Source organism: Mus musculus, chromosome 11 (genome assembly GCF_000001635.26).
Source record: "Mus musculus strain C57BL/6J chromosome 11, GRCm38.p6 C57BL/6J".
NCBI lineage: Eukaryota > Metazoa > Chordata > Mammalia > Rodentia > Muridae > Mus > Mus musculus.
This window is the reverse complement of record NC_000077.6, coordinates 97,509,001-97,534,424: the sequence shown is the minus strand read 5'-3', so window position 1 is coordinate 97,534,424 and position 25,424 is coordinate 97,509,001. Positions and strand designations below refer to the sequence as shown.

Below are 25,424 nucleotides of genomic sequence, written 5' to 3'. Positions count from 1 at the left end.
AGACATAGAAGCCACAGAGGAAGGATTTGGACCTGCAGAGGGGTGGCAGTATCTTCCGACAAAGGAGGTGGCTAGAGTGTCTCCTATCTGGCAGGGAGGACATTGGAGGGATGGGTGAAGCCTCAAGTGATACTTCTAGAGACCCACGTTTGTATTTATTTCCTTAGCCTTAGTTTACCCAGCAGTAAAATGGAGCGCTGACCCTGCCCCTTTATTAGTGTTGGGCGGGCAGTGAGCTGTCCAGCACATAGCCCCGCTGAAATCCACTGGAGCAGGCTCGGGACGGGGGGGGGGGGGGCGGAATTGGGCTTTTTTGTGTTTGTGTTTCATGTTCTTGGGACCGGGTCTTGTTGGGTGGCCGAGGCCACCCCCCCCACACACACACACAACTGCTGGGATTTCAGACATGTGTAGAGGTGGTCCTGGTGAGAGAGGCAGAGGAGAGCTAGGGGGTTTGATCCCGTGGGCCAGTCAGGGGAAGACTAACTGTCCCCTAGTTGCTAATCTTAGAGGTAGGAAGTAGGTTGGGCAGGAGGGACACGCTTTTACAGGAGGGGCTGATTCCCACCCTCCTCCCCAGGGAACGCATGGAGGCTATGGAGAAGCAGATTGCCAGCCTCACTGGCCTAGTACAGAGTGCCCTACTGCGAGGCTCAGAGCCGGAGACCCCAAGGTGAGAGTCCACCCCTTCCCGCCCCCCCTCAACACACTGTCAGGGCCTGAGTTTGAGGCAGAGATACGGACAGTGAGCTAAATTAGAAGCCCTGTGTCTACTGTGTGACTCCGACTCCCTTCTGTTTTCCCTGGCTCTATCCTAAGATCAGGGAGCTGGGTGATGCTTAAGGTCCCATTCAGCTTTGATGGCCTGAGGCCAGTCCAGGCCCCCGTGGACATTTTCTATTTTTTTCCTTCACAGTGAGAAGGTTGAAGGCTCCAATGGAGCAGCCACTCCCTCAGCACGTGAGTGACTCTTCTCTTCCTCTCAGAGTTTTAGGGTTAGTTTCCTAATCCTTAACTGGAGCTTGAGTAGCTACATCATGGGCGAGCCACAGATTTCCACTTTACTCCTGCGAGAACTCACCATCACTTGGGGTAGACAGTCATAACCAGACAGTGCCTCTCTGGCTGGGGGTGGGGCCTCGAGTGGAGAGGCCCCGCCCCTTCCCTTTTTGCTCCACTCTCCTGATGGCTCATTCTTCTGGTCTCTCTCAGCAGTGTGTGGGTCAGGCAGTAAGAGTAGCGGGGCCACTCCGGTGTCGGGCCCTCCCCCGCCCTCGGCCAGCAGCACCCCTGCAGGGCAGCCCACTGCTGTCAGCCGTCTGCAGATGCAGCTGCATCTGCGTGGCCTACAGAACAGCGCTAGCGACCTGCGTGGCCAGCTTCAGCAGCTGCGCAAGCTCCAGGTACCGCCCCCTCCCCGCCCACCGCACACCCCACCTACCCCACCCTCACCTACCAGCTGTAACCTCTCTGCAAATGCTGCCCCACCTTTCCCCAGCATTTCGCTCCAGCGAGCGGAGTCCCTCATTGCTCAGTGGTCCTTCTTCAGACCCATTGTCTGCCTCCCCTTCTAGTTTCCACTTAACTATTAAACCTCACCAAGCCCCGACACGTCATTGAGTCCTAGTCCCCTTCCTCATTTCTGAGCTGTGCCCACCACTCCCTCCATGCACTATCCTTTGCGGTGGTCCCAGTTCCTTCAGATCCTGTAACCTTATTCCCCAAGTCTCCTCAGCTCCCCCTTTCTGAGCCTGGAGTGGCTGTCCCTCCCTGCCTGGCAGATGGTTCCACCTGTCAGGAGCCTGGCATCTTCGTGCCGGCTCTTCAAGAGGGGCTTAGGGCTTGTCAGGTGAGGATAATGAGCAGAGACAAGCTGGGAGCGGAGGGCAGAGAGCTGCCATCTGGGCCACAGATAAGATCTTGGCCACCCACGTCAATTGGGGCACTCGTCTTGCAGTTCCTACTACATCGGCAGACCCTATAGATCTCACTTTGAATCCTTCACCTCAGGTCTTGTCTCCACTCAGGGCTTCTTGAGGCCACAGGTCCACAGTCACACTGTCGTCAGGGCCTTATCTAGTGTTACTCTTTGGCCACAGAAATTCTCATCCTGTTCTTCTGCCCCTATATTTCTCCAGAATATAACCTTGATCTCCCTGCCCAGCTGTCCCAGTCTTCGCCGCTGCTCACAGCCATGTCGCCTTGGGTGAAGCCCAGTATAACTTTGCCTCCTCCATGAGCCTTATCATCCCTGGCCGGGATCTCCTATTGGGTTCTCCCCAACTCCTCTCTCTACCTTGCCACGCCTTCGGGGCAGCACACACCCATAGCCCAGCAACCCAGTCTTCTGTGAAGCTTTGCTTACGCGGGGCTGCCCTCTGCCCACCCTTCCCAACATGCGTCCTCCTTCCACCCGGTCCACGCGAGCATTCTTGCGTTCCGCAGCTCCAGAACCAGGAGTCGGTGCGCGCGCTGCTGAAGCGCACCGAGGCGGAGCTGAGCATGCGCGTGTCGGAGGCGGCGCGGCGGCAGGAGGACCCGCTGCAGCGGCAGCGCACCCTGGTGGAGGAGGAGCGTTTGCGTTACCTCAACGACGAGGAGCTCATTACTCAGCAGCTCAAGTGAGGCTGGGTCCAGGCGTGTAGGGGTTGCGGGGTGGGGAGAGGACCGGAGACTTCTCAGGGGAGAAGGGGGCACGATGCGGCTTCGGTGAACAGCCTGGCTCATATGGAAGGTGCAGGTCCTTTATTTGAAATCACAGATGACGTTTGTTGGTGTTCTGAAGTCTGATTTCACCCTTCACTGTGGCCTGATTTCTCTATGACCCACAAACCTTTGGCCATCTGGCACAATTCCTGATTTCTTTTTTTCTGGCTTGGTGCCTGCCTCTGCCATGGTATCGCTTCCTATGGCCTGCTGCCTACTCTCATAACGCCAGCCGTCTGTTTTCCCTCTACCCTGTGCCTGCTTTCCTTCTGACCTAAGACCAATACAGCTTCACCCTTGGGTTGAACCAGAAGGTGCAACGACAGGGATGTTGTCACATGCCCAGGTGGTTCCTGACCCCTTACCACCCTGATCCCTGAGACCAAGCATCAAAGAAAACCCTTCCCTTCCTCTGCAAAGTGAAGCCAGGCTCTAGTAGTCTTGAAGAAGGATAAACAGAGAATAACCCAACCCTGCTTAGACATGGAAGGGTTAACAGAAGACTGTCTGATCCAGATTTAGCAAATGGCTGTCTGGCCACAATTCCATTGTCTGGCACCTGCGAAGGGGGATGCTGCAGTTTTCCCCTGTCCATTCAGGAAGCAGCGCCATCATCTAACCGCAGCCTTTTCTCCTGAGTTGTTTGGGCTGAGGCAAAGGCCCCTTCCTTTCTTGTGGTCCTTTTTAGTGACACGGGGCAGTAGGGGATCCAGAGACAGCTCCAGAATCTAGGGGCTACGTGAAGAAGGTGGCTGCCACCCCCTCCGTGCTTCAGCATTGTCATCAGTGCTGATATTTTTACAGTTCTTTTGGAAACAGCTGAGGGCCTGACTGTGCTAAGGGACTTAGAACCAGGGAGCCAAGAAAACTGTTCTAGGGTGCTACCCCACTAAGTCATATTTGGGGCCTTACCGGGGCTTTATGAGGTGGTCACACAATGGGGTCCCAGGTAAACCTGGTATGCATTTTGGTAATGTTTAAGGTAAGATCCTGTGTCACACCCCCCCATGCAGCTGAAATGCAGTGAGGAGCCCCCTTACATGGTAATGAGCCAGCAGCAGTAACTCCAAGTCACCATCCTGTCTCGGTGGGATGACGTAGTGACAGCCACCGCAGATCTTTAAGCAGACCGGAGACTGCCACGCTGTGTCAGGGATTCTGTTTCCTCCGCTTCCCCATCTTTTCCTTGTCTCTTTCCGTTTTGCATAGAGGAGCTGGGCCAGGATTTTCAAAAGGAGTTAGTCTGAGACATTAAAGAGAAATTAAGGGGGGGAACCATCAAAGCTCTGGGGCAAAAGAAATGAAAGGACCGATCTGTGCTCTTGTCTTCATGACTGTCTGGTCCTGGGCTTCCTGGGAGCCTCAGTTCTCCAGGAACACAGAATCCTCACCCCATCATACCCACTGCCTGGACTGCTCACTGTAGAGAACCCAGGGACTGATGGTGGCACGTGTCCACCTTGAGTGAGGCAGGGGCTGGGCCGTATGTTGGTTCTGGACTAGCCTTAAGGACCATCACCCGCCTCCTGCCTTAGACACGGTGAAGAGTCCTGCAGCCCCTATGCGCTCCCCCCCCCCCATATTCCTTTTCCTCTGTTCCTTCCTTCCTCTTTTCTGGCAACCTGCTGGCAGTTGAGCCTGGGTTTTGGTTTTATTCCTGCTGGGCCCACTCACCTGACCGTCTAGCCAACGCCTTGGGCTTTGTCTAGATAGATATGGTCCCCTGACTGAAGCCTGTTGACTCCTGGAGTCTGTCTGCTGACCCAGAGCTCTGGGTTTTTGTTTTGTTTTGTTTTGTTTTGTTTGCCCCATGTGCTGGAGTGAAGTTGCGTGGGACAGAAGGTAAGTGAGACCCTTTAGTTTGGAAGTGAGACACTACAGAGACACAATGGCTGCAGTCCCACACGAGTACATACTGCCACACAGAATAGTTGTATGACCTTGAACTAGTTTATCTCAGCGCTTTTTCCACCCCCCTTTTCAAGGTCAAACCTCAGTTAGAGTTCCTTATTTCTTTAAGGCAGATGCTATAACAAAACACCCCTGAGTCCTTTAATGGTTCTAAAGCAAAGGACTTTAGCTGGGTGTGGTGATGTAAGCCTTCTACTCTCAGGAGGAGGGCAGAAGTGTCTTTAGTCAGGCCATCCTCAGCTACATATATATCTTTAGCAAGCCTGGGATATGTTGAGATTCTACTGCAAAAAAATTAATTAAAGGTGCTAGAGAGACGGCTCAGAGAGATAGCTTAGGAGTTAAGAACATTTATTGCTCTTTAGTAAAAACAACAACAACACTGCAGATTTAGTCCCCAGCACCCACATGGTGGTTCACAACCACCTCTTGTTCAGAGGTTCTAATGTGAGTGCTTTTGCCTTCTGCAGGTGCCAGGCCAGCACACAGTACCTACACACACAGGTTCACTTACACACCTAAAGTTCAATAAATACATCATTCTTTAAAAACAAAAAGATAGATCTTTCTTTCTTAGAAAACGCTGTAGATGGGTTTGCAATGCAGATCTAGACGGCAGAAGGTTCCGCCATGTTCAACATACACCTCCTCCAAAGTTACCCAGGCCATGGTTCTTCATAACCAAGCAGAAAGGGCAAGGACATAGAGGAAGCTTGCATGGCAGGTCCTCATGGGCCAGATCCAGGAACGTGACCTTTCTGTCCCGACTTCCCTGTGTAGGCCTCCCTCAGGTGAGAGGCCACTTTTTACCCTCCTTTCTGAGACAGTGTTTCTCTGTGTAGCCCTGGCTGCCCTGGAACTCACTCTGTAAACCAGGCTGGTCTCGAACTCAGAGATCATCCTGCTTCTGCCTTCCTCGCAAATGCTGGGATTAAGGTGTTCACCACCACTGCCTGGCTTGAAAGCCGGCTTCTAATTGCAAGAGAAGCTGGGAAGTGTAGCCTAGTCTTTGAACCACTGTTTGTCCGTGTGTCGGCTGGAAGCAGCGTTCCCACCGACAGGATTGTTTTAGGGTTAAAATAAGGAAATGCATGTACTGTACAGGCCTGACCATCGGGTGCCAACCTGGTGAACAGGAAATGCTTAACGCAGGGTAGTTCTTTAGCCAGCAGCGCTGAATCTCAGGACTTTGTCCTTGGCTCCGCCCTGGTTTGTGTTTTCATCGGCTGGTTGGCCGGTGATGTCTAAGGCATGCTCGTGGGATTGGTTGATGACACTGAACTTTAAAACAGAACAGACGTGCCGGATGGTAAGACAGATTCAAGTCATTTTCACGTGGGCTGTTGGGTTGAAATCTAACAGATGACATGAATGTATGTAAAGTCCCGCACGTGAGTGACAGATGATTCAGAGTGCAGCTTTTAATTTTGATCTGATTCTGACTCACGGGTAGGACTGCGATGACCAACCTGCTTGTAATTCTTTCTCTCACTTCTTCATCCTGTGATATTTAAAATATTTAATTTGGTGCTGGGAATCCAACTCAGGTCCTCTGCAAGAGGCAGCAAGCGCTCTTAACCACGAAGCCATTTCTCCTTAGTTTACCTTAGCCTCTACCTTAGTTTTGGGAACCAGGTCTCTCACTCTCTGCCTCCTCCTCCTCCCCCAGCGCTGGGGTTGAAGTTTTGCTGTACTATGCTCAGATTTTAGATGGGTGTGGGGATCTGAACTCACGATCTCAGGCTTGCCCAGCAAGCACTTTGCCCACTGAGCCATCTCCTGGCCCTCCCACCCACACGTTAAGAGCTTAACACAAGGATTGGCGCCTTGGTTTGTGATTCTTGGGCTGTTTGTTTTGAGACATCTTGTTGTAGCCCAGGCTGGCCTTAAACTTGTGCTCCTGTTCTCCCAGCCTCCCAAGTGCTGAGATTACAGGCTCATGCCACTCTGCTCCGCCCCTGGTTTTAGGAAAATGTGAGATCCTAAGTGTTTACAGTGAACCAGCTGAAAACCCAAGGCAGTTGTAGCCTCAGGAAGAGAGACTCTGTGGCACGATCGCTCTGACAAAAGGTGACACTCGTGGCTGTGCCCTCAGAAGTGTACAGCTGTCTCTAGGTCCCTATGAGACTGTATGGCCTCCAGGCTCTCCAGTGTGTCTGGGGAAGAGTCTGAGGTTTCTCACTGAGGGAAAGGCAGGAGTGCTGATATTATTGTATATCAGAGCTTGGGGGGTGGGGCGGACTCCTTTCAGGAACTATTTGAAAATCTTATTTTTGAAATCCAGCATTTCCAATTTCACATGGATGTGTAGCCTGGGGAATAGATTTTAATTTTGTGACTTGGTTTTGTTTTTTTGTTTTGTTTGAGTCAAGGTCTTACTATGTAGCCCAGGCTAGCCTCACTGTGTCTGTCTGTCTGTCTGTCTGTCTGTCTGTCTGTCGGTCTCCCTCTTTCTTTCTTTCTTTCTTTCTTTCTTTCTTTCTTTCTTTCTTTCTTTCTTTCTTCCTTCCTTCCTTCCTTCCTTCCTTCCTTCCTTCCTTTCTTTCTTTCTTTCTTTCTTTCTTTTTCCGAGACAGGGTTTCTCAGTGTAACCTTGGCTGTCCTGGAACTCACTTTGTAGACCAGGCTGGCCTCGAACTCAGAAATGCCTGCCTCTGCCTCCCAAGCGCTGGGATTAAAGGCATGCACCACCACTGCCTAGCATGGCCTCAGTCTTTCAACAATCCTCCTGCCTCAGCTTTCCAAGTGCTAGGATTACAGGAGTAAACCATTACACCTGGCTGCCGCTTTTAATTTTGATCTGATTGGTGACATGATTTCTTCCCAGCTGCTCGATTTCTGGGGGGACCTGGCTGGGGCCAGGAGGGGCTGAGAAGGATCTTTCTGTGCCTGCAGTGACCTCGAGAAGTCAGTGGAGAAGATCCAGAGAGACGTGGCCCATAACCACCGGCTAGTGCCGGGTCCTGAGTTGGAAGAGAAGGCGCTGGTGCTGAAGCAGCTTGGGGAGACGCTGACGGAGCTCAAGGGTGAGCCTGCCCTGGCGAGGCTGACCTAAGTGTTGGGGGTGTCCCTGCTGTGCCCCAGTTCCTCAGTCTGCCTACCCAGCCAGCTTACTCCCCCTCCCCTCTCAGCTCATTTCCCAGGCCTGCAGAGTAAGATGCGGGTGGTGCTGCGCGTGGAGGTGGAGGCAGTGAAGTTCCTGAAGGAGGAACCTCAACGCCTTGACGGGCTCCTCAAGCGCTGCCGGGGGGTCACTGACACGCTGGCCCAGATCCGAAGGTCACTCTCTACTTGATCTTTAGTTTCCCATGGGATTACACACTGGGCCCAGACCCCTTATCCTGACTCCTCGGCAGAGATCACTGTGTGCCAGCTAGCTCTGCCCTTCACTTCGGACCTGTGACCCCTGCATGCCTTGGCTTCCCCTCACATACCTCTTTGGGCTCCCCCATCTCTCCTGCAAGTTCCCAGAGCCTCCCTGATGCCTGCAGGTTCAGTTCCCCTCCTGGGGCTACCACTGCTCACTAGCTGCTCCTCACTCTCCCAACCCTAGGCAAGTGGATGAGGGTATGTGGCCCCCCCCCAACAACCTCCTGAACCAGTCCCCCAAGAAGGTGGCAGCTGAAACCGACTTCAGCAAAGGCTTGGATTTTGAAATACCACCCCCGAGTCCTCCACTGAATCTTCACGAGCTGAGTGGACCTGCCGAAGGCACCCCTCTCACCCCAAAGAGCACTAACCCCACCAAAGGCCTGGATGCTTCCAGCAAGAGAAACACGGACAAAGCTGTGTCTGTTGAGGTGATGGGCCAGGGCGGGGCATGAGCTAGGCTCACAGTTCTTGCTGTCACTTGGAATGTCAGGTACTGAAGGAGCACGTGGGCTCTTTTCCTTAGGAGGAGGATCTGAGAAATATTGGTGACATGTACCCTTCTCAATAGAAAGTATACTGTAAAGCTAAACTAACTAAAGCAATATGGTGCTTGCATAAACATAAGCTGGGTGGTCAGTGAAACAATAGAATGTCCAGAAATAAACCCAATAATGTTGTATCTGATTGGGAGTGGCCTCTCTAAGATACAGGGACAAGTGTGTAGCACCCTAGGAGGGGCCAAGTCTCGTGTAAAGTTCTCTTCTTGTTCTTAGCACTAGTGGCTGGAGGAGGGGCTGATGCCAGGAGCTCAGGGGTTCCTGAGCCAGAGTCCTGACCTCAGCTCTGCTTTCCTTCTCAAGGCTGCGGAGAGAGACTGGGAAGAGAAGCGGGCAGCCCTGACCCAGTACAGCGCCAAGGACATCAACCGGCTGCTGGAAGAGACCCAGGCTGAGCTGCTCAAGGCTATCCCTGACCTGGACTGTGCCAGCAAGACCCACCCAGGCCCTGCTCCCACTCCAGACCACAAGCCCCCTAAGGCACCCCATGGTCAGAAGGCAGCTCCCCGGACAGAGCCCAGTGGGAGAAGAGGATCAGGTATGGGGATAAAGTCCTAGAGGTGAAGGAGCCCCATCCTCAGAGCTTGGCTTAGGGGGGAAGCACTGGAGAGCGATTGCCATGGTAGCCACACTGCCAGAGAATGGGGTGCTAGCCATTAGTAGTCATTGAAGGGACAGGACACAGAATGACAGGGTAAGCTGGGGTCCGTCCAGTTTTCTCCCCTCTGCTCCTGGGAGGCTCATGCAGGGGACAAGAGTGCATCCAAGCCCAACCTGCCTGAGGGAGAGGAAGGATGCTCTGAGGGCAGTATATTGCTGGCCACCATGACAGGGCTGTGACCTCCCAAGCCTGCCAGTGGCGGGAGGCAACATCTGAAAGAGAGGTACTACATCAGTGCTGCCAGCAGCCCTGACCATGAAGAGTGCTTCAGGGAGCTCAGAATTTTTATTTTCGTGTGTGTGTGTGTGTGTGTGTGTGTGTGTGTGTGTTGTGTCCACGTGTATGTCTGTGCACCACGTATGTGCCTGGTGCCTAAGCAGGCCTGAGAGTGTCACATCCCCTAGAAGAGGAGTTACTGATAGCTGTGAGCCGCCATGTGGGTGGTGGGACTCAAGCCTGGGTCTGGGAGAACAGCCAGTGTGCTCATTTCCGGCGCCACCACGTCAGCCCCTGGATTTTCTTTTTATTTAAAATGTTTGTAATTATCTTATTTGTTTGTGCGTGTGTGCGTGTGGATGGAAGTGCCTACGTGACAGGGGATAACTTGTGGAAATTAATTTTTCTCCTTCCACTGTGGATCCTGGGATCAAATTCAGGTCATCAGGTTTGCACAGCCGGCCTCTTTAACCTCTGAGTCATTTCTACTGGGCGTGTGAATTTGCCGGTGAGACAGGCGCTGACTACATGATGCCTACCGAGTGTCGAGTGTCAGTCTTTCCTAATGATTTTGCATCAGTTGCAGAAGGCAGACACAATCATTTCCTCTTTACAGAGAGGACAGACTTCAAATGGTTATAGAATCTGTCCCAGGCCACATTTCATATGTCCCTAGAACAAAGGGGCTAAGTGCATCTCCTTCCTGTGCCACGCTGGGACTGTACACTCTCAGAAAGGAGGAGAGTGCTTTTCCACTGGAGCATTAAACATGAGCAGGCACTTCCCAGCCAGTGAGCTGCACCTTCCCACGGCAGCATGCCTGGCAGGGAGCACAGGGGAGGTATGGCTTTGGCTGAGCAGGGTTCATGATGGCTCTTAAAACAGAACAAGGTTGAGAGGTTGTGGAAGGTGCTGGACTAGGAACTTGGACTGTTTGGGTTGGTGGAAAGCCACAGAGAATCAAAGGCAAGGGTGTTATGGCTTGAGTGACCTTTCCATGGGTTGCCATGGAAACCAGGCTGGAGGAAGGCAGGGCCAAGAGCAGGACAGGCTCCTCAGAGAAAGGAGGGAGCTCAGAGTCTGGTGGGGCTGAGGAGCAGCTGTGCCCATGAGAATGGCACAGAGTCCCTGCCCAGGCTGGGTCAGCAGCTCCAAGTAAAGGGTCCCCAAGGTGCCTCTGTGTTCCAGGCTCACAGTCAGCACTGAGCGGCTGAGGGCTATTGGAGGAAGAGGGGCTGGGTGTGCCGCTGGCAGGCATGGGGAAATGGAAAGGAATGGGTTCTGCCTTCCTCCCCGCCCTGACCTGAGCTGTCCTCTTGGTCATTTCTGGAGGAGTGAGCACTTGTGGACACTGTGGTGATGGGTTCCTGGGGATCCCCACTGTTTGCAGATGAGCTCACAGTGCCCCGATACCGCACAGAGAAGCCCTCCAAGTCACCCCCGCCACCCCCTCCCCGCCGGAGCTTCCCTTCCTCCCATGGCCTGACCACAACACGCACTGGAGAAGTGGTGGTCACCAGTAAGAAAGACTCAGTCTTCATCAAGGTACAGCTTTCAATTGGCGGGGTTTGGGGGGGACGGGCTTGAGGTGACCTCTGAGAGGGTGGGAGTCAGCCAGGGCAACCCAACTTGAGTTCCAGCTTGTGTGTTGTTCTGACCCCACAGCAGGCTCCGGCAGGGTCAGGGGTGGGTCTCCCTGGCAGGGTGGCACTGCTGGAGGAGGGAGGGGCCTGGGCTTGATAGGCGCCTGGCTTTGCAGAAGGCTGAGTCCGAGGAGCTAGAGGTCCAGAAGCCCCAGGTGAAGCTGCGCCGTGCTGTGTCTGAGGTGGTCCGCCCCGCATCCACGCCGCCCATTATGGCCTCTGCCATCAAGGACGAGGACGACGAGGAGAGGATCATTGCTGAGCTGGAGGTGGGTCACGGCGTGACTGAACACAACCTCTGCCAGGCCAAGTTCCCGGCCAAGCCTTTGTTAGCCCAGGACCCTTTTTCTTAGCTTCTATTTCTTCTCCACTGTGAAGTGGGAAGCGAGTCTAAAACTCGTCCTGGTAGGTTTGAATTTTCATTATATAGTCTCAGATTCTCCCGGGGACCCCCTAAGACTCAGGGACCCCCTAAGACTCACTATACTCTGAAAGCCCCAGACTTGCACGATGTTACTGAGACCCCACCCACCCACCCAGGCAGTCTTCAGCATAGCTCATGCTCCAAACCCCTCAAGCCTCAGTACTCTGAGGTTAGAATCCTGGAGACACTCATGCCAGAGGGCTCAGGCTCTTGCATTAGTACAAGCCACAGCCTATAGGATTCCCATAGATCTTTACCCTGTGCCAAAGTCCCTGCACGTCAGGGTCCTTTGGAGGAGAGATTCAGGATGCAGCAGGTCAGTGACCGTGGTGAGATGCCAAGGTGTGACTGGAACCCATGGCCATTCTGGATCACTGTTGCCTAGGCACTCGGCTAGCACCTGGGTCCTCCAAACCTGCCCCTGCCTTCTGCTCCCCAGGTGTTTGAAAGGAGTTCAGTATCTTCCCTTCCCCCCACGCCCCGCCGCCAGCCGATCCCCACCTTGCTGTCCCCCCAGGACATGGGGTCCCCTGGGGGCTCAGCTCTGGGCTCCCCACGGAAGGTAACGGGCCTCTCTGCACCTCTCTCTGCCTGTTCCTCCACAGCCTCCTTTCCGCATCTCTCACGCTAACCCGCTAACACGCCACCCCACGCCAGCCCCTCCGCTACAGCCCCAGCTTCACGCCCCGTGGACTCTCACCCTCCTGCACACGCCAAGGGCAGCCCACAACTGCACAATCTGTTCCCTCCTCGAGGTTTCCGGTGTGGGGGGTCCTTCCTTGGAAACTGCAACCTGGGTATTTGGTGTGACCTGGGAGTTCTCTTACAGGCCAGCTTCTGTCTGGCTCTTGAGTGTTTTGCTCCCATTAACAGCCTGGGTTTAGGCTGGATCCAAAGCCTGTGAGTTGTCTTGGGGCCAAGATGGGAATTTGGATCTTGTTCAGGAACCGCCGTAGGGTCCGGCTCAACCTGACCTTGTCTCGAGAGCTTGCCTGATACTTGCCTTCTCTACCCTGCTCTGCTGCACACGCCAGGGACGGGGCTCGGGGCTCGGCCTCTCCCACTGGGGAGTCAGGGACAGACCAGGGAGATGGCTTTCCTAAACCTCTCCCTGCCCTGTGGCCATTCTTGCCTCCGCCGCGCTGCTGCGGTCAGGGAGCTTGGAATGAGAGAAGCCATGGCCTTCCCTGGCTGCTGGTTTTCTCTTTCAGCATTGGGGTGTTCTTCTAACTTCAGCCTTTGCTGCTGTCCTGCTGCGCTTATTTCCTTGTGGGAATGTGGGGGGTGGGCCTGCTGTCTGCGCTCCAGGGGCCTGTGCTTGAGGAGGGAGGGGGTGGAGAAAGGTCTGGACATCTCTCCCTCTGCTCTGCCAGGTTGGGGTAAGAGGGTCTCAGTTCTCAACTTCTCATGCGCACACACGCCCTCCCTTCCTTGTGTGATTCTTCCCAACCCACAATGAGGTCCGTGATGGCGGCCACCAGCATTGTGGCCTGACTTGAGGCCGGGTGGTCTTTGGTTACCTGGCAAGGGAGCAGACAGGCATCAGAAGGTGGACAGTGCTGTGTGCAGCCCCTGGGAGTCTTCAGGGGCTGAGCGGTGGTGTGAAAGGGACACTTCCTGACTGGCTTTGTCCTCAGCACCCAGCTCTGCTCCTTTCTGGTTCTGAGACTCAGTTTTGAGGGGACCCAGCAGGCCAGGCCCTTTCCCTGGTTTCCCCTTCTGCATCCTGAGATGCTGTCAGGTGGAAGAGCCTGTCGAGCCGGGGGGCCCTCCCTGCCTTCTCTGTGTGCACCCCATTTCCAGGTAAGCAGTGGTAGGGCTGGGTGGTTTGCCTTGGGAGGTGGAAGAGGAGGGGGTGTCAGCTTGTTTAGTGAAAAGAGCACTGGACTTGAACTCAGGCTATCTGGGTTCAAATCCTGGCTCTACTGCTAAGGAGCTGAAGGTTGGACAAGGTGTGAGTCATATGCTGCTCCTTACCTGTGAAGAGGGGACAGGGAGAGTGACAGTCATTTCATGGGTTACCGAAAAGCATCGAAGATGAAGACATAAGCTGTAATGTCTGACATGGGCTGGTACTTTTGGGCTCCGGGAGTTTGGGCAGAATTCACTCAGATTCACAGGGCCCTTGAGGACTCTGGACCTTGCTTGGCCAGAACCAGAGCTAAGGTGCTCACACAGAAATGGGTGCCTAGCTGGAAAACTGCCCAGTGTATCAAGCAGAGGAACTGGCCAGGGCCAAGCTCCACCCCTTCAAAGCTGAGTTCACTGGGAAGGGGCTCACAGGTTGAGACCAGGAGTCCCAGATGAGGACGATGGCCCATCCTTGAGGGAGAAACCAGTATGGTCGTACGGCTGAAGTCGCAGTTCAACCAGTAGCTTGTATTTCCTCAAAGGATACCAGACACTTAGTAGAGCGTCCTCACTGGTTAACTTGCTGCACCGCCCACATTACTGTTCTGTAGTGCCTGGGAGGAAGCCTAAGATTTGCTCCCAAGTGTAACCTGGGCAGTGGGAAAGGAACATATCTTATGCTTCTGCAGGAAGCAGGAGGCTGCGGGTTAGTGGGGATGGGAAGACACCTGCGCTCTGGGCTCAGCTTTGACCCCAGCGTATTGGGTGACATCATCAGGGCGCTCCTTGACTCAGTTTCCCCACCTGGGAGAGGAAGGCAGTGGGGCTCATCTCTCTCTCAGCCTCACCCCAGCTAAGGATTCCTTCGGCGGGCGGGGATCATATTCTTGCCCATTTTCTGTTCCTGCAGGCTGCCTCAGGGCCCGGGGACTTCTGTGTCCCTCAAATCATCTTGACAGAATGCACTCCCAGCTCTCCCACTCTGCCAGAGATCACCTTAGAGGAACTGGGTCCCAGGACAGTTCCCACACCCAGACCCCGGACCCTGGCTGGCAGTGGGAAGGCTTGGAATGGCCCCCAGGCCTTGCTGGGACTAGCAGCTGAGACACTCTGGTCTAGGAGCAGCTCAGTGCCTGGAAAGGAACCAGCACTTCTACAGAGCCCTCACAGTGTGGAAGCCAGAGTTCTCTGTCTTCGGGGACCGTCCCCGGATGAGACTCGGAAGACTTTTACTGTTGAGACCCACTCAGAAGAGACCCCTCAAAACTCTGTATGTGACACTCAAGCTTGCAGTAGGGGACCGCAGGCCATCAACTCAGGCAGTACGGTACAGGATGCTACCCTACGACGTATGGACAGCCTGGAGGAGACACTCCAGGAACTAGAAACCACCCTGAGTGAGATGGGCGCCAAGTCGACGATGACGATGATGATGTGTCCAGGCATCCCCCAGCCCCTACATCCCCACCCCCAGGTGGCTGCCATCCCCTTCTTCTCCCTGCTGCCTTCCTGCTCCAGGCTCTGGGCCTGCAGAGTGGAAGAGTGGGGCCGCAGAAGCTCTGCCCACCTCCCTCATCTCACTGTCTGAATTTCAGTCTACCATGCTCTGGGAGCCTTCGTCCAGGCCAAGGCCTATGGGCAGAGCCAGGGGCGGCCGGGAAGCCGGCCCACCCAGGACTCAGCTCTGCTGCCCGGTGGCCATGAACCAAGTGGGCTCTGTCCCTGTCTGCTCTCTGTAAGCCGGAGAATAAAGCTTTCTCCTCTTCTCCACCCCCTTCCCCCTTCCTGTCTCTGTCTCTTTCTGTCCCTGTCATATCTCTGCTTGCGCCTCTGGGTCCCCCCTAGGGAAGGGCTGTACATGAAAGAGTGACTATAGGAAGCTAGATATACACAGCTCTGGGGGAGATTTCTCTTCTTACCTCCTACTCTGGGGGTGATGTGGACCTGGGGGTGGTCTCTTATTAGAGACCCCCCAATTCCAACTCGGTCTCCTGGACCAGGATGGAATCCTCTGCTGGGAACTGAGTTGCACTGGGGCCTTCCCTGTGGAAGCAGCTTCCTAGGAAGGTACCAGCTGCCTCTGGACCACTCAGGAAAAGTGAGTTCTTACCCAGAACAGGGCCTAGCCTGATCATCTCCTGCAGGGAGGCCTTGAACCTGAGCTCAGAAGGAACTTAAGTCTTAGATGGTTATGTAGAGTCAGGGAGGGGTCTCCAGGCCTCCAAGGGCCTGCTTAAGGAGGTCCTAACCCCAGAGACACCCCCTCCCCTAATGCTTGGAGTTCCACACTGGACTGTCCCACCCCAGCCCTGTCTCTCTTTCCACAGAGTGGTGGTAGCAGCGTGCCACCCATGAAGGTGGTGACTCCCGGAGCCTCGAGGCTGAAGGCGGCCCAGGGCCCAGCAGGCAGCCCTGATAAAGGCAAACATGGCAAGCAACGAACGGAATACATGAGGATCCAGGCCCAGCAGCAGGTGAGGGTGGACTTCCAGGCACCCAGGCCCCTGGAGGGTCATACACCAAGGCTATGCTATATGCCACTGTCTTAATGATAGTCCTGAGTCTTTTGATTCTCTTCCTGTCATGATGTCCTCCTTTTTTTTTTCCTCCTTGTGAGCCTAGTGCTTTGGATATGGTATAGACACGAGCCCCTGGTAGAGGAGCCTCATGCCCTGCCTGTGCAGGGCCTGCCCCAGTGGTTGGGTCACTTCTGCAGCCTGCACCACAGCTGTCTTACTTCTGTTCTTGTTCTGCACCTTTTCGTCCTCCCTCAGGTCAGGAAGAAGCCATTTGAGCATGCGTGTTTCAGGGACAGGTTAGGGACTCACAGCCTGTAATACCCATCAGGTGTGGTCAGGACCCCGCAGATGTAATAAGCCACTTGGATGTGTAGGTTTGGAGGTGACAGAATTCACCCATGCTGCCTAGGGCCCTGGAGCCTGCTCATGAGGTCTTCCTTGGCAGAGAGTAGAGGAGGGTCCTGGATGTAGCTATTGCGAGCCCCTCAGTGCACACACTGAGTTCAAAACCTCTCCTGAGTAGCTAGCTCTTACGTGCCAGACCTGTTTGGGGCCCCAGGTAGGCCTTGTTCTGTCTAGATAGAGTTCCAAAGCTCAGAGGTGTAAGGTGAGGGATGGTTAAGGCCACAAGGATCAGCTCAGAGCGGGAAAGAGATCTCCCAGACCTGCATAGCAAATGACACTAGAGCCAAGCCAAGACTTAGCTATCTTAAAATCTTAAAACCGCTTCCACCACAGGCCCCAGATAGCCCTGGGCAATCTTGTCTACCCGTTGGCTCCTAGGAAGACAAACATTCAGTTGACCCCAGCTTTAATTTCGCAGCCCCCACTTTCTTGTGGTCCCCGGGCTCACCCAGTGAGACCCGTCCCCCCAGTTCTCTTCTGTGACTTGTCTGGGGTGCTAGGGGTCCCCTCATTTCATGCCCAGAAAAGCAGTTGGTAGCTATGGAATATTTACCATGCGTATGCCTGTTTCTGCACAGTCAAGACCCACACCACCACCACCACCACCCACCAAGGCAGTTACACATCACCGCCCTTGTCCTGTTTTCTGGCTCCTTCGAAACCCAGGCCCTGCTACCTGCTGCCCTGTGGGTCAGATCCATACATTCTGGGCCTGACCCTTCTCCTCAGCCTTCCTGCCTCTCTATAGGGAGTGGCAAGACCACCAAGGCCACACTAGCTCCTCCTTACCTCTGGGTAACGGGGCTGTTTAGCGATTGCCCCCCCATCTATGCTGCTTGTAGCCCCTCCCTGGCTTGGTAACCCCCCACTCTTACTTATATCAGCCCCTCCCCATCCTGGGTCCACCCTGAACCTCAGAAGCTTGTACGATGCTTCGAGCTGGACGGTGCATCTTCTTGTACGCCTGTGGCCCAAGAGTAGTCCTCTGTGGAGGAAAATCTACTGGAGACCATTGTCCTCCCACCACAGGCCCTTGGATGCTGAGATGGGATCCAAGGTTCCGGAGCCTTGGGAGGGAGGAATATGGAGCGATGAGGGAGGAAGGGGACGCCCAGCCAGATCAGCCAAATCAGGTGTCACAGCCTGATCAGCCGCATACCTGGCTCCTTTCTGCTCCATCTTTTCGTGGCCTGCCTGGCCACTGAGGGAGCCGTCACCTCCAGCCCCTCTTTGTCAGTGTCCCAGTTCCTCCATTGTGTAAAGGTGAGAGCATCTCCAGGTGTAGGAAGCACCACGCAGCCCCCAAACCCCACAGCTCCTGGACTGCACTGGGCCCTTTCTGCTCCTCCCCACCCCAGGATGGATCCCAACCCACCCTATTGCCCTTTGCCAGCCATTCCTGTCACCTGTGCTATGCCAGGGTCTCTCAGCTTTCTGACGAATCGAGACATGTTTCGTAGGTCATTTAAAAAAAATAATAAAGAAAACAATAAAGGAACCGGTGTGGGGAGGTTTGGACCAGTGGAGGATTGTCTGTCTAGTAGGGGGAGGTCCTGGGTTTGATCCCCTAGCACTGTAGAAAAACAAAAAATTTTAAAAAAGACAACAACAATGTAGTGTCACCACCAAAATGTGTGGTCTCCTACGGTCATCTGTGACTGCTGTAAACTTTTATCGGTTTTCTAAGACCTGTGAGGACTTTCTAAAATGCATATTTGATGAATGCTCAGACATAGCAGTTTAAAGTCTATGCCCACAAAGCCCAGCTTGAATCTCTTCAGGGCTGTGCAGTCTACACAGCTGGTCCTCTGTTAGGCTCGGAGCCAACACGTACACATGTTCAGTCCACCTGTGTCGCTAAGACAAGCTCTGACTCAGTTTCCCAGGTAGACCTTGGCTTGGATTCTGCCTCAGCAGCCCAAGTAGGTGGGATGACAGGCCTGTGGCACGGGACCTGGCATCAGAGCTATGATGTCAGTGAGATTAAGAGAACTAGACGTGGTGGGGACCTGGGAAGTGTAGGAAGAAAATTCCAAGACGGGAGTGCATTACAATGGACACGACAGAGGCCTGGAGATGACAGGAAGAGCCCTTGAACGTTGTTTGTAGGATTGCTGGTAGGTGAGGTGGGGACTGGGTTCCATCTTGTCACCTAGGGGTGAGGGACCAAGGGCTTGGTGTAGACATGGAGCTCTGGAGGTCAGCCACTTACTCTGTCTTTCAGTGCCTCTCGTGAAGGAGCCGTTAGTGAAGGAATCACCAGAGTTGCTGAGGGGATGACATCAGTGCTGAGACCAGAGAGTAATGGTAGCTGGAGCTGTGGGCACGCTGGGGGAAGACTGAGGGGGTAACAGGAGAATGCTGTTCCTGTTAGTCCCTGGATGGATGGTCACCAGAAATGACCTGGCTAAGGCAATCAGCTGGGTGTGAGACTCCATCTTGACTTAACCCCATTTGGAACTGTGGGTCAGGGCCTGAAGGGAGAGCAGATGTGCCATGGTCTAGCGGCATGCCGCCATGGCCCCTGGGTCCATGAGTATCCCACTTCTCCCAGACGAGAGCAGAGTCTCCCTGAGGCTTCTGTTTCATCACAGAGCTGGGGAAGTTCTGCTTTCTCTTATCAGAATCAAGACCCATGGTGTGTATAGGGAGGACTTGGACAGATGGCTCAGTGGTGAAGAGCAATTGCTACTCTTACAGAGGACCCCCGTTCAGTTCCCAGCACCCACACAGTGGCTCACACCCACCTGTGGCTCCAATTGCAGGGGATCTGATACCCTCTTCTGAATTCCATAGTACCGGGCATGAATGTGATGCACAGACATACATGCTGGCAAAACACACATACACATAAAATAAATACATCTTAAAAACAAAACAGAAAGAAACCAAACCACCCATCGGCAGGTGAGGTGACATGGAAGTGACAGAAACCCCCCAGACCAGGGACTCTGGGCAGCATAGAGTTGCCTTACCTGTTCCCTTTGCTTCAGCAAATCTTGTATGGAGCTACAGCCAGGGAGTCCCCAGATGAAATGGAAGCTGGCTTTTTGCTTGTTTTGTTTTGTTTTTTTCAAGACAGGGTTTCTCTGTGTGTAGGCTGTCCTGGGACTAACTCTGTAGACCAGGCTGGCCTGGAACTCACAGAGATCCACCTGCCTCTGCCTCCTGAGTGCTGGGATTAAAGGCGTGTGCTACCACTGCCCATCTTAATATTTCATTCATGTACATGTGTGTGAGCCTGAGTGAGCGAATATGCACCCGTCAGCACATGTGTGCAGGAGAGGGCATGAGACCCCTCAGGCTAGAGTTACAGGTGGTTGTGAGTAGCCATGTGGGTGCTGGGAACTGAACCTAGGTCCTCTGCAAGAGCAGCAAGCACTCTTAATCACTGAGCCATCTTTCCAGCTCAGAGAAATAACTAAGTGGAAGACCCTAAGGTGGTAGCAGAAGGGATGGGGTGGGGGCAGCAGGCTGAACCCAAAGCGAGTGGCAGAGGACACTTAGTCACCTGTGTTATGAGTTTATCCCCAGGCCCAGGTACTCCTGTTGTCGAGGGCGAGCACGGGTCACCCCTGGCCCGTGGCGATGGACACAGAATGCCGTGGGGTAGGATGCTGACTGATGACGTGGATCACAGTAGAGGAGATACTACTCAATCCACATGCTTGCTTGAGGCTCTCCTGAAGGGGAGGCACTGGCTGCCAGCCGCAGCTCGGGAAAGCCTATACAAATATCAGATGGGCCACTTGATGCCTGCTTGATCTCAGGAACCTCAGGGGGGGCGGGTCACTGAGGCCACACAGTTGTTTTCTTCTTCTTCTTCTTCTTCTTCTTCTTCTTCTTCTTCTTCTTCTTCTTCTTCTTCTTCTTCTTCTTCTTCTTCTTCTTCTTCTTCTTCTTTCTTCTTCTTCTTTCCCTCCTCCTCCCCCTCCTCCCCCTCCTCCCCCTCCTCCCCCTCCTCCCTCTCCTCCTCCTTCTTTTGTGTAGTCTTGGCTGTCACCTGGAACTCACTCTGTAGACCAGGCTGGCCTTGAACTCAAGAGATCCATCTACTTCTGCCTCCTGAGTGCTGGGATTAAAGGCGTGCACCACCACTGCTCGGCTCCCTCTTTTTCTTTAACATGGCTTTTGTTGTTTATTTGGTTTGGTTTGTTGAGACAGAGTCTCACTAAGTAGCCCAAAGCTGGGCTGGAATCAGCCTTAGATTTTCCAGAATTACAAGCATCACGACAACAGGATTTTTGCTTTGCTTTGTTTTATTATTTTCCATTTTATGTGAGTTGCTGTTTTTCCTGCATGTATGTCTGTGTGACGGTGTCAGGTACTTTAGAGCTAGAGTTTCAGGCAGTTGTGAGCTGCTGTGTGGGTGGTGAGAATTGAACCCGGGTCCTCTGGAAGAGCAGTCAGTACTCCTAACCGCTGAGCCATCTCTCCAGCCTTTGTTCTGGTTTTTTTATTGTTTTTTTAAAATCAAGGCTGTTTATTCATTTATCACACTGATAGCTAAACTCTAGGTGAGTCCCTGGTCACAGCTACAGACTTCGAGGCTGCCTGACTTGTGTGTCATCATTCCCCAGTGGTGACACCTGCTTAAAATGCACAGTCCCACCCCAAAAGTAGAGATGACTCTGGAAGGACTCCCTGGAATGTGACACATGCCACAGAATGTACCCTGGAGATGACACAGGTGGTTCTTAAGCCATACCTTGGAGGCCATGGCCCAAAGAACAAACCTGGGGGACAAATATAAAAGAAGTAAGGAGAGTGTTGTGCACGCGTGAGCACAGGGCATTCTGACTGGGAGGCAAACCTGGAGCACGGCTTGTGCCTCAGAGAATGGTCTCCAGCTACCTTAGGGGCACTTGGGACTGGGATGGGGGAGGGGCATGAACAGGGAGGGCCACAGTGGGGATCCCTGAACTGGGAGGGATGCTGGTGGTGGCAGGTGGCTACTCCCAGTTCCCAGATGGGGCTAGCTCATTCCAGCTTAGACCAGGGGCCTTCTGGTGAGGACTGGTCTCCCACAGAGGTCAGAGGCAGGACTTTTACTGCTGGGCTGAGCTACTGACCCCATCTGCCCTGGCTTTAGATGCATCCCTGTTGCTACTAACCATACACTTCTTCTCCCTCCCTCACCCCCCCTCCCACCCCCTGTCCCCTCTGCCTGTCCTGGGCTGGGTCTCTCTGGTGTCTCTTCTGTCTTCTGTCTTTCCTCTCTCAGTAACCATGGACTGAACCCCCCCTCCCCACTCTGCTTTCCAGGCCTTTGATCCAACCCCATGGCTCCCCTCAACCTTCTTTGTGCCCTGACGACACACTTCCCCACCCTGTCCCCCCCAGTTCAGAGGAGCACTCTCTCCAGCTGCCCCGCCCCCTCTGGTTCTCGCTTTTGCAGTTAATTGTCTCTTGGACTTGTGGAGTTTCCCCATTTTTCAACACTTCAGCCAGGAGCCAGCATGAAGGCTCTCCTTTGCTCTCTCTGACCCCTGACCCCTGTTTTTGTTCCAGGCCACTAAACCATCTAAAGAGGTGAGCGGTCCGAATGAGACCTCAAGCCCCGGCTCAGAAAAGCCCTCTGGTTCCAGAACCTCCATCCCTGTATTGACTTCCTTTGGGGCAAGGAATTCTTCCATCTCCTTCTAGAAGCCCCTCATGCCACCACCCCAGCCCGCCCCTCCCATACTCCCGCCATCCGTCCCTCCTTCCTTTCATGCCCGCTCTACCCTGCCCACTCTCACGCCTGAAAGGTTGCAGGGGGCATGGCCCTTTGCCCTCTCATCTCCTCTTGGTGTTTTTGGTTTTTTAAGCGATTTCCTTTAATTATCTTTCTTTTCCTTTTTTTCTTTTTTAAAGAGCAAATGAGAAAGCTAAAAACCAAACACACCAACTTCCCCTGACTTCCGGTTCCCTAGCGGCCTCTGCTCCGCCCACTTCCTGTCATCTTCTTCCCCTCTGCTCTTTCACCCTCCTCCCCTCCCCTCCCCCCAAGTCCATCCAAAGTTCCCACCTCCTCTAACTTCCCAAGAACACTTGGAACAAACTCTGAGCCACGGAGACTTGGAGCGGAGCGAGGCCCCCCTCCCGTTACTGGGTTCCTTCCTGGAGGAACAGATGGACAAGGACTGACCCAGCATCAGGCTGGACAATGGACAAGGGAGACCCTGGCCTTGGAGACGCCCACTGTCTGTCCAGCCTTCGAAGAGACAGAACTCTGCTGCTGGCCTGTGGTTTTTCTTTCAAACCAGGGTGGGCCTGGAAGCAGGCCTAGCTGGAGGGGATCCCCAGAGAAGAGGCCAAGGCTGGGTGTGAGGAGGGAAAGGGGGGACACTAGGTGCCAGGGGAGAAGCCGGCTCGCTGCTGCTCAGTGTCCGGCTGGTGCTAGCAACAGATGGAAGGAGGTCTCCAGGACACCTGTTATGGAAGGTGCTTCTGGGGACAGCCTGCCCCTGGGGATCTGCCTTGGGAGAGGGCAGTTCTGAGAGGGGCATCTGGTACTTTTAGTTCCCTAATTTAGCACTTTAAATGCCATTAACTTATTTTATGGGGGTGGGGTGGGGAAGATGGAAGGGCCTAGAAACATGTTTGGAGGGTGGGAAGGGTCTGGTTTGAGGGATACAGGGAGACGGGACGGGTGGGTGCAGTAAAGTCTCTGACCCCTAGAGGGCGCAACTTGACCTTCAGCCAGCCTCTATGATTTGAGGGTTTTCAGGGAAGGCATGAGATGCGACGACTTGCCGGTGGGGATCTGGTGACCACTTGTCAGGTGTTTGAGGGTCCCCAAGGCAGAAGAGCCAGTTAGTACTCCAGTCTGGATACCTTGCAGGGGTCCTGCACAGGACAGACTGGCTTTGAATGGGTCCAGGAGTCTAAGGGAGAGGCTGACTTGGTTCTGGCCTGGCCCCCAGCCGCTACAGTGGGGCCAGAGCAAGAAGGAAGAAGATCGGGAAGGTGGAGGGGCTTCCCTTTGGAGCACAAAGCATGTAAGCACAGAGGTGTGGTCTTGGGACCAGTCCCACAGTAGCACAGAGAGGAGCCATTGAAGGGACAGAACCCCAGGACCCTGGCGCCCAGCAGGGGAAAGCCAAGCGGCAGCTGTTGAGGGTTTGGGTTGGGAGGGAAAACTGGGTTGTGTTTCCTTTCTTTGATTTTGTTTATTTTTATTTCTATTTTTGTTTTGTTAGTTTGCTCTTGTTTTCTAGCTTTGGGTCATTTTTGTACTAAGGCAAGCAAGCCTTTTTGAAAAATAACAAAAGAAGAAGAAAAAAATCCCTCCCAGAAAAAAAAACAAAAACAAAAAACAAAACAAAAAACAAAAAAACCTAAAAAAAATAGAAAAAAAAAAAGGACCTCACAATGATGCAATTACTTTTAATTGCAAGCAACTCTTTACATTTAAGTGAAGTGTCTTAACATTTTATATTGTTTTAAAAATATATTTACATATTATATATATATAATATACGTAATATAAATATATATAAATATTTAAAAAAGAAAAAAAAAAAAAGAAAACCACAGCACACTCTCCCTGGCCACTGTCTGGCAGGGGAGGGGCTGGGGACAGGCGTGTGGCCTGGTTTCTGTAGTCCCTGTGGAGCAGTTTGGTTTGATTTGGCTGTACAGAGACCCCTGGCTTGGGAGGGGAGGGGGAGGGGCCCCTCCACTCCATTTCTCTTTGCTTGCTACTCTTTGCTTGCCCCCACACCCGCTCAGCCCTGAGACCTGAGTGTGCGCCCCTCCGTCATTGTCCTGAGTTGAGTGTCCTTTGTGGAGAGACAGGGAGGTGGAAGAAGTGACTATTCATGCAGGGGCTGCCCCACGAGCTCAGGCAAGGCCCCCGTGGGCTTTGCGTAGTTCTAGTTCTTCAATTTGGTTACTGCGCGAGTGTGTCCTGGAAGGAATTTGTATGGGATTGTGTGCAGCCTCTGTGTGTGTGTGCACACGCTGGCACAAGCCTACATAACTTGTGTGTGCACATGCATGGGTTGTGTGTGCATAGGCAAAACGTGATATTGTATGTGTGAAGCCTTGTACATGTATGTGAATGTGACCTGCCTGGTATCAACATGATTGTGTGAGGAGAGCCTTGGGAGTAAGGACGTGTGTGATGTGTGTGGACACGCCTGGCTGTTCACGTGAGGACCACATAGGGATGGGTTTAGATAACGTCAGCTGTGGGTATGGTTGTATGCAGGTGCAGGCAGGCGTGTGAGAGGGTCTCTGTGTGTGAGAGTACTCGTGTGCATGTGTGTGTTCCATCATCCCTGCACCACTCGCCCGGCACCCCTCCCAAGCTCCCCACCCCACCTGTCTTCTCAAAGCCCACAGCACGTCAATCCCCGCCCCCACCCCCAGCTGCATGCGCCTCGCCGCTATCCATCAGTGTGTGCTTGACAAGAGAAACTGCCACATCGGGGGACCCTGTACCTGGTCCCCTCACCCCTGCCCGCTGTGCTGTGATACTCGCATGGGGGGTTCTCTCTGGCCCCTTCCACAATATACTCTTTTCCCCAGGGGCCTCGGGCAAAGGCTCTGAGTGAGGTCCCAAGTGGGGCCCCCCAAGGCCAGCCCGGCTCCACACCCACCCGTCCACCCTGTAGGGCCTGTGTTGGTGTAGAAGTGATGGCGTCTGTGGATATTGTGACCTCTGTCAGTGTAAATTGACGATTTCTAAATGGAAAGGGTTGCTGTGTTTTCTGTCTCCTTTTTAATGTCCTTTCTCTCTTCCCCACCTCCCCGCTCTCTTCCCGTCCCTTTTGGTTTTTCTAGCCGAGTGTTGGGGCTTTAATAAAACTTGTTTCTTTTTTCTCTCCTGGATCTTCTTCCTGTGGGCTGTGCCTCGTTATTTCACTGGGGCATGGAAGGAAGTGGGGTGAAGAGCAGAGGGGTGGGGACTCTGAAGCCAGCATGCCCTGAGTTAGAGGGCATGGCACAGAGAAGGGACAGACAGGGCAGGAAGCACTTGATTCCTGCTACCATGGGGAAGGACACTGCAAGCGCCTTTTTTTTTTTTTTTTTTTTTTAATTTTGAGACAGGGTTTCTCTGTGTAGCCCTGGCTGTCCTGGAACTGGCTCTGTAGACCAGGCTGGCCTTGGCTCAGAGATCCACTACCTTCCTCTACATTCCCGGTGTGGGATTAGAGGCATGTGTTACCA

General features: G+C 53.6%; 1 protein-coding gene across 50 annotated transcripts in view; it reads left to right on the top strand.

Annotated features, from left to right (window-relative positions):
- Srcin1 (SRC kinase signaling inhibitor 1) overlaps positions 1–25,085 on the top strand; it is a 65,907-nt gene extending 40,822 nt beyond the window's left edge. For 18 of the 50 annotated variants that reach the window (XM_030246171.1, XM_030246172.1, XM_017314677.2 and 15 more), the window contains 14 exons: positions 581–673; positions 917–960; positions 1,213–1,403; positions 2,446–2,621; positions 7,513–7,643; positions 7,749–7,896; positions 8,171–8,417; positions 8,850–9,084; positions 10,814–10,968; positions 11,183–11,335; positions 11,930–12,052; positions 14,252–14,815; positions 15,669–15,815; positions 21,777–25,085. In XM_030246171.1, the coding sequence (XP_030102031.1) occupies positions 581–673; positions 917–960; positions 1,213–1,403; positions 2,446–2,621; positions 7,513–7,643; positions 7,749–7,896; positions 8,171–8,417; positions 8,850–9,084; positions 10,814–10,968; positions 11,183–11,335; positions 11,930–12,052; positions 14,252–14,815; positions 15,669–15,815; positions 21,777–21,911 (2,542 nt within the window). In that variant the 3' untranslated portion in view covers positions 21,912–25,085. Of the gene's footprint in view, positions 1–580; positions 674–916; positions 961–1,212; positions 1,404–2,445; positions 2,622–7,512; positions 7,644–7,748; positions 7,897–8,170; positions 8,418–8,849; positions 9,085–10,813; positions 10,969–11,182; positions 11,336–11,929; positions 12,053–12,095; positions 14,816–15,668; positions 18,089–21,489 lie in introns of those variants that run through there. The other 32 variants (XM_017314667.2, XM_030246162.1, XM_030246163.1 and 29 more) reach the window with 15 other exon arrangements.
- The last annotated feature ends 339 nt before the right edge of the window (positions 25,086–25,424 follow it).